Consider the following 7,908-nt stretch of genomic DNA (forward strand, 5'->3'; position numbering starts at 1 on the left):
CCCATCATGACAAGCGAGTGATCTAATGCTTTTCTCACCTCAACTTTGCCATCAAACATATGAATGGAGTGTCCTTGCTGGCGGATGTGGACCAAGGACAACAAGTTTCTCCTAAGCTATGGGAGATATAAAGCATCATGTAGAAGAAAGTCTGGAAGACTAGGCAATTTAAGCCTGAATGTGCCAAGCCCTGATGGCTTGAGTTTTGATTTGTCTGCAAAGGATACTGCTCCATCAACATTGTCAATAAATTCTTCAAAAAAATCTCTTCTAAAAGTCATGTGGCAAGTTTCTCTTGACTCAAGCAACCAATCATCTTTCCAAGATGCAAGTGAAGCATTAAATAAGTCTTCATTTACTCCACTATTACAATGTGCCACAACATAGTGAGCAGATTCAGGGGCTTTACCTTTCTCTTTGTCATTAGTTTTACCTTTGGGTTGATTTCTTTCCTGCTCAATTCTGTACCAAGGCAACTTGCATGTGGATGCATCATGTGATCCATCTCTATTGCAATGTATTCAATGCAAATATGACTTTTCTCCTTGAGAGTGTATGCACCCCTGCCTTTGAAATTTCTTCTTCCTCTTCCTCTTACCACCTCTTCCTTTGGAAGAATCTTGAGCAAGATTCTTCTCTCTATGTGCAAGACACACAGCGTCTTCAAAAGACCGAGGAGTTGGCTTCTTCCCAAACGCTTTCTCTCTTTCAACAAATTTATTCACAATGGAGTCAAAGGTAATTTCTTTGAGGTTTCCATTTGCTTGCAATGACTCAAGATAATTTGAGTAAGTGGGATAAAGTGCCTTGACAAAAGCTATCAGAGGAGTGTCCAGTTCAACATTAGTGACTTTGATATAATGCATAATAGATTTTGCTTTTGACGCAAGAGCAAGAGGATCATCATTTTCTAATTCAAGGCTGAACAATTTAATCATGAGTTGAACAATTTCAAGTGCAGAGTGTGAGTCATAGAGTTCCTTTAGTTTTTGTAAGACTTCGAAAGAATTTGAAAATGGTGAAATATGGTGACTCACCTCTTCATTTACTGATGCTACAATCAAGGCATAAGCCTCGTTGTTCTTATTTTCCCAAACGGAAAATTCCTTGTCTAAAGTAGGCTTTTCTGGTTCTTTGTCTCCTTCTCCAACACACACTCCTTTCCACAACTCATTAAAAATGAGAGTGTGTTTGATTTTCCGCAACCATTCTGGATAGTTCTCCTTGCTAGTGAGAACCACTCCCACAATAGATATCAATGAATGCATTTTAAAATTTGTGTACAGTGTAAAATATACTCTGCTGCCAATATATAAAATATTTTCACTTCTGGTGTTAAAAAATACAATTCTGATATATATTGCAGAGGTATATTTGGGGGAAGTATTGTATGGGGAAGGGGTTATATAAGGGGAGGTATTAGCTAGAATGGCAGAGTGAATGCATTCAATGTAATAGCGAGGAGGGAGTGGAGTTGTGTGAGGTGAATACGTTATAAAGTGGAGGTATTAAACGTAAACCAAACAACAATGATTATAATACCAAACAACGGTGGTATTAAACGTAAACCAAACAATGGAGATTATAATATCAAATAATGGTGGTATTAAATGTTATATATTTAAAAAAAACAGTGGTATATAGTGGCGGTGTTATATATGGAGACCAGTGGAAAGGTGGAGTAACTCCTCAAAATGAAATTTGTTTATTCACTTAGATCACTCATAGTTATATACATGAAAGAGTGACTCTTGGGTTTCATCTCCCAATAACTCTTCCTCTTCCATTATTTATTATTTACACTATTTACAACTGTTCACCTATTCCCCAGAATTAAATTAAATGTCAACATGCCTAACTATTCTCTCCCGTCACCAACCTCTTTAGTTTATATACCCTTCCCTCGGGTCACCAACCTCTTTCGTTTATAGTTTATATACTATTCTCTCTGTTCCCCAGCCTCTTTGGTTTATAGTTTATATACTATTCTCTCTGGTCCCCAACCTCTTTGGTTTATATTTCTTCGAGAAATTAAAGTGTATACGTAGAAAACCTGCTATATCATGAATGAGTGACATGTATATGGTATAGTGGGTCCGCTTAATTATTGTGAACACACTGTTTCAAGGAGGGATGGGCCACGAGTCTAAATTCTCATCTTAATCTTATATTCCAAAAGAGAAAAGAAATTACAACGTTTTAAGTAAATTTTCATGTAAAGAAATTTGATACATTACATCCCAAAAAATAAAATGAATCTAGACGATCAGTTACTCATAAAATATTCATCAAACAATAAGCTGTTGGCGAAATCCTCCCACCAACATAAACACATAAGCATATTGGCAAAAATTCAATGTAGCAAATTCACTACTTTTATAGAAACTATATTTGACATATCCAGGGCTTGAACTTAATGCCTGAACTAAAGATTCTTGAAAGCCTTAACCAGAACAATCTCGAGAAGCCATGCATACATGCTAACGCATAAGGCCCTCATCCTAAATTGAATATCAGAGCTCATGTGCTCCATATTGGCATAGTACATCATCTTCACATTGGCATAGTCCATCATCTTCACAGCCACAGCCAATTCCCTTGGGTTATATGACCGTGTGCCAATCAAATAAATATAATTGGCAAGTCCACCGATGACCCATAAGCTAATCTGCTTTGTGCAATTGCGACCCGCTCTGCCTACATAAAACCAAGTATGAACATCAATGTCTCATAAATCCATTTCTCTTTTATAATCTTCAATTTCAGTGACTTAATTTCATGATGGATACAATTTCTAAATTTATTGATACTTTCAACAAATTATGCAGACTGCATGGTTCAATCTGACACAAAATACTGAAGTCATTTCCATGCAGGTTGTTTAACATTTTCTTCTGTATGTGAATTGACTTAAAAAGGTTCTTTACAACAAAGCCTTCATTAGAAAAACAGCAGTAGAATTTCAAGGAACTGGTTACCCTCTGTTCAACCAAAGTTTAGAAAACCTGCAAACAGGGCATGGACCATAATGTGATCTCCTAAAACTAAAATCAATTTAGCATACACACAAGGCATTTATCTTATCTGCATGATCTAGATGAATAGGATTGCTCCAGATCCTTTATGTCAAGAATCCCCTGTGTCATGTCCATTAACAAGATAAAAAACCTATTTTCTGACTATTGTCTCAAATACTAATTTGCATACTCTCCTAGCGTGTTAAAATTTACCTCTTAAGGAAGATGAAGATGTCTATCAACGAAAATATAAAATGGGAACACCAAAGCAGGAAATTCAAAGCCTTCACTGGTGCTTTTGGAGGCCCTTCATCTTACTATTAAACAATTTTTCTAGCTCGTCATGGCCCCCAACCTCTTCCAGTTCCTGTGACACTCAATAATTAATTAACTATCAATATATATTCACTTAAGTTCAAATATGAATAACTCCAACCATGTATGAATAATGTAGTACACTGTTACAAACAATTACAAGGGAAGAAGCAAACTCACTTTTGGTCCAAGGAAAAGACCATAAGGCACACCATTAAACTTGTCTGCATGATGAAGCTGCAGTTGCATTTAAAAGAAATCCATCTGAGACCTTATAAGTTACTGAAAATAAATCTATGTGAAAATCACAGATAGATGCATAAATCTACAGAGCCATGATAAGGAATCTAGGAACAAACCTGATGTGCAGCAGCTACTTTAAGAAGATATGGAACATCAGCAATAGGTCCAACAGGAAAGCGGCGATGAACAAGCCCATCATGGACAAACATATATGCCATCCCAAAAACGGTGATACCAAGCCCCTGAGTAAATTTTCAAAATGCATGGTAAATTTAGATAATAGTGTTTCTAACATACTGTGGTTGAAAATCACCCTGACATGACTATTAAGTCAAAGTTGTCTGAAATTTAATATTGATAATAATGTTACTAGCATGCTGTTGTTGAAAATCACCTTGACATCACTATTGAGTCAAACTTGGCTGAAATTTACAGGGATCACAGCATTCTTTAAAGAATACTGTCAATATAGACATTTGTGTGAATTTCAATGAAAACAACAGACAAAACAGAGGCCAGTACTTACAGCACCAAAGCAAAGACCTGGCACAAAGCCTTTGTTAAAGAATCCATAAGCCATTAGTGCAATGGCAGGAATAGCATTGATGATAGCGAACACATCATTCAACTCAAAAGGTCCCTCCCTTGGCCGGTGATGAGACTACCAAAAGAAAGTGGATTCTCAATTAAAATACAAATCTAATCTCCGTAGCTCTGGAATCAATGGAGTAAAAGGGCATTACATATTGCAAACCAATTTACTATGCCTCCTTGTCCACCTTTATGTAACCTGTAGTTATACCTCATGCATGTGCCACAAGGAGGCATGCCATAGAGCTCGGTGAGCCCAACGTGCCCAAAATTCCATTCCAACCTGCATAAGCGCAATTGGAGTGATTAGAATAAATAGTTCCAAATATAATACAGACAACCCAATTAAAGAACTCGCACATACCGTGGCTCCCACTGCTAATGCAAAAGTTCCAAAGATCTCCGTGTAGGGAATCTGTGCACCCTGCATACCAATCACATTACAGAAAAAGCTATACAATTACGCCCATATGATCATTAGAAAAGAGAAAAAGGTACTAGCCAGCCATATCCAGTGGCACAAACCCGTCTAAACGTGGGTCTGATATCCACCTGGAAATCAAAGAACGAGCAGTCTAGTGTCATAATTGTGAAAAGCAAGCAGTCAAAATATGGAAAAAGTGTTAACTGGGGGTAAACTTGGATACTAAACCTGCATCTGCCAAACAAATCGGTAGTAAACAGCAGCGGCGGCCATACTAGTAATACCAACACTGGAGGCAACGGCAGCAAAGAAGTAGGCATGGCGTTCGGACTTCCTCGTCGCAGCTCTTTTATCCCATTCCCTTTTATTCGCAATCTCATCAACTCTACTGCTTAATGAATCTGCAAATTCAGTAGCAGAAGCATCATCTTCAATGGATTCTGATTTCGTCTCTAGCTGTTGGGATTTTTCAGTCGACGCAAAGGCTAGAGACGGCACCTTCCTTCTCCCACGAAATTCAGAAAAAACGCGAGCAGAACGGAACCCATTTCTGTTAACTGAAGAAGCTCTGGCAAGCGCGAGATAATAACAATAAACCGCCCTGCCCAGCGGTGCTGCAGCTGGTTTGGTTGATGAAAGCGGAGGTGAGAGGATCGAATCGCACTTTGACAATCCGTATGGAGATGAAACACTCCTCAGCCCCATTTATCTGCACTAGTACCTTGCTGGTGAACTTTGTGCTATTCCCCGATTCGAACCTAAGACCTGCTCTCTCGTAGCCGCTTGTTCGACGATCAATTTGCCAAAATTCTCAGAGGACGTGCTCAGGTAAAGGCCAGCCCTTTCAACCCACTCCCCATCTTATCCTTTAGTTCGGAGCTCAATACTTTGTCGACGTGTCAAACTACTGATCTTTCTCCATATTCCCTCATCGATCGTGATGACCGAGCAAACTTCGTGACGGTGTCATTTATGTATTATTTCCACAATTTTTATATATTATTATAATATTGACGAGGAAAAGGTTCCATCACTTTACCGAATGAGGACATTGATTTCTTCAATGGAAAAGTAAAATAAAATTAATTACATTTTTTTTTAATGTTTTTTCATACTTATGGTTAATCGAGTTGATTCGTTATAATAAAAAGAAAAATTAAGCTATTTGAAATAATATGTTGATAGTCTGTAAGGGGTAGGGTTTAACTTCTATTACATGTTTCGAGGTTTAGACAGTTAATCTAGTTTGTAATAGGGTAGGTTTTCACTTCTGCAAATTTTGGATGGTTAATTATTTCCTTACGTCCAAAAAACAAATTTTTAACTATTGTTTAGATAATCTTCGGCAAAATATATTCTAAATTTGCTATACTTTTATTATATTATAATTATATTAAAATATATAATAAATAATAATTATTTGATTATCACCCTATTGCTAGTATAATTTATTTAATACAAATTATGAACTTTTGCTAAATCTATATTTGTATAGTATAATTTATTTAATAAAATTATGAATTTCTGCAAATCTATATTTGTGACTTACAATATAAAACTATTTGTCACAAATCCTATAGATCTATAAAACTATCTGTCACAAATCCCTATAGATCTATAAAACTATTTGTCACAAATCCCTATAGATCTATAAAACTATCTGTCACAAATCCCTATAGATCTCTTTATACAACCCATGTAACATGGTCTCTTTAATATAATATTGCTTTTCATATAGTTACTTTTGACTCCATGGAGGGAGCATATCATATCATATCAAGTAATAATATCTAAGAAAATGTGGAACCATGAAAAGATCACTGATTCCACACCTAAGACCATGTGCATGCCTTGTCCCGTATGATAAAAGGGTCTTCACCGATCAAATGCATCTAATTTAGAAGCGTCTAGGAACAAGAAAGTGGGCCTTGTTTTCTATAAGGAAAAAAGGGAAACCATAGGGATCACTAATTTTTTGTTATTTGGTCCAGGAAGATAAAACCAGACCAACTATAGGGTTATATTTCTAAAACAAGATAAACTATAGGGTTATATTCTTATTTGTAACTTTTTTTATCTATTATTGAAATTGATTATAATGAAATAGTTGATTTTGTTATTGAAATTGATCGTGATGAAATAGTTGATTTTGTTATTAAAATTGATTGTGATGAAATAGTGATTTTGTTATTGAAATTGATTGTGATGAAATATTTGATTTTGTTGCATATAAGAATAATAAAAAGGGCCCCATTTTCTATAAGGAAAAAAGGGAAACTATAGGAATCATTATTTTTTTTTGTTGGTTGGCTTAGGAAGACAAAACAAGACAAACCATAGGGTTCGTATTTTTATTTGTGACTTTTTTGTCTATATGTTATTGAAATTGGTTATGATGAAATAGTTGATTTTGTTATTGAAATTGATTGTGATGAAATAGTTGATTTTGTTGCATATAAGAACAACAAAAAGGGCCCCATTTTCTATAAGGAAAAATGGGAAACTATAGGGATCACTAATTTTTTGCTAGCTAGCCTATGAAGACAAAACCAGACAAACCATAGAGGTCATATTCTTATTTGTAACTTCTTTGTATATATGTTATTGAAATTGATTATATTGAAATAGTTGAATTGGTTATTGAAATTAATTATGATGAAATAGTTGATTTTGTTTCATATGACTAATCATTAAAACACAATTTTGTTCATAATAATATAAGAAAATATAAATACAAAATTGATTGCTATTGTCTTACAAAATTTCTTACATGTAGTATATATATTCACAATAGGGAAACCTTTTACATAAGTATATAGTAAAGTTTTTTTAACATTTTATTTTTAAAAACGCATTTTTCCACATTTATCGTAGTATGTATGACATATTATAAGACTCATTAAAAAGAACTTTGGAATGCATCGTTCGGGCGCGTGCCGAGAGGAGAAGTATGTCGAAAGTAGCCAACCAGGGTGCCTTTTTGCAGCTCAGATGCTCCAATCCCTGATGAGCAGGTAACTACGAGGCCTACTTGCTTTGCACTCGCTCATTCCTTGTTTCAAAGCCGTTTCGTCTCTCTGTAGCCACATGCAAGGTTTCTGCTAGGCACATTGACACTTGTCGATACCATCCCTTAGCCTCCTATGATTGCTATCTAGCTGACACGCATTCCTCCTTCTCCGCTGAGCTATCGATCTATATTAGCAATCTTATGGTTGGGGTGACGGTTTTGGCCTCTCCTTTTTGAACACCCTTCCTCGTTATCAGTGGCAAAACACTGTTCTCATTTTTATCTGGTTTTGGTTCTGCTGGAGGCAA

The 7,908-nt window shown here is 35.8% G+C and overlaps 1 protein-coding gene across 2 annotated transcripts; it reads right to left on the reverse strand.

Annotated features, from left to right (window-relative positions):
- Window positions 1-2,248: 2,248 nt before the first annotated feature.
- Window positions 2,249-5,435, reverse strand: LOC149186827 (beta-carotene hydroxylase 2, chloroplastic-like). Of its 2 annotated transcripts, XM_089411154.1 has the most exons (8): window positions 4,819-5,435; window positions 4,531-4,590; window positions 4,378-4,449; window positions 4,102-4,236; window positions 3,692-3,817; window positions 3,513-3,569; window positions 3,336-3,384; window positions 2,249-2,697 (listed from the first exon to the last, which is right to left on the reverse strand). In XM_089411154.1, exons 1-8 carry the CDS (start codon window positions 5,293-5,295, stop codon window positions 2,426-2,428), a joined length of 1,248 nt encoding a protein of 415 aa, XP_089267280.1. In that variant the 5' UTR covers window positions 5,296-5,435; the 3' UTR covers window positions 2,249-2,425. The 2 variants fall into 2 exon arrangements, with proteins under 2 accessions (XP_089267280.1, XP_089267281.1); XM_089411155.1 differs by lacking the exon at window positions 2,249-2,697 and having other exon boundaries at window positions 3,244-3,384; window positions 4,819-5,434.
- Window positions 5,436-7,908: the final 2,473 nt, after the last annotated feature.

Source organism: Pinus tabuliformis, chromosome 3_1 (assembly GCF_031772625.1).
Source record: "Pinus tabuliformis cultivar Carrire ecotype Pingquan chromosome 3_1, CPIR1, whole genome shotgun sequence".
Lineage (NCBI taxonomy): Eukaryota > Viridiplantae > Streptophyta > Pinopsida > Pinales > Pinaceae > Pinus > Pinus tabuliformis.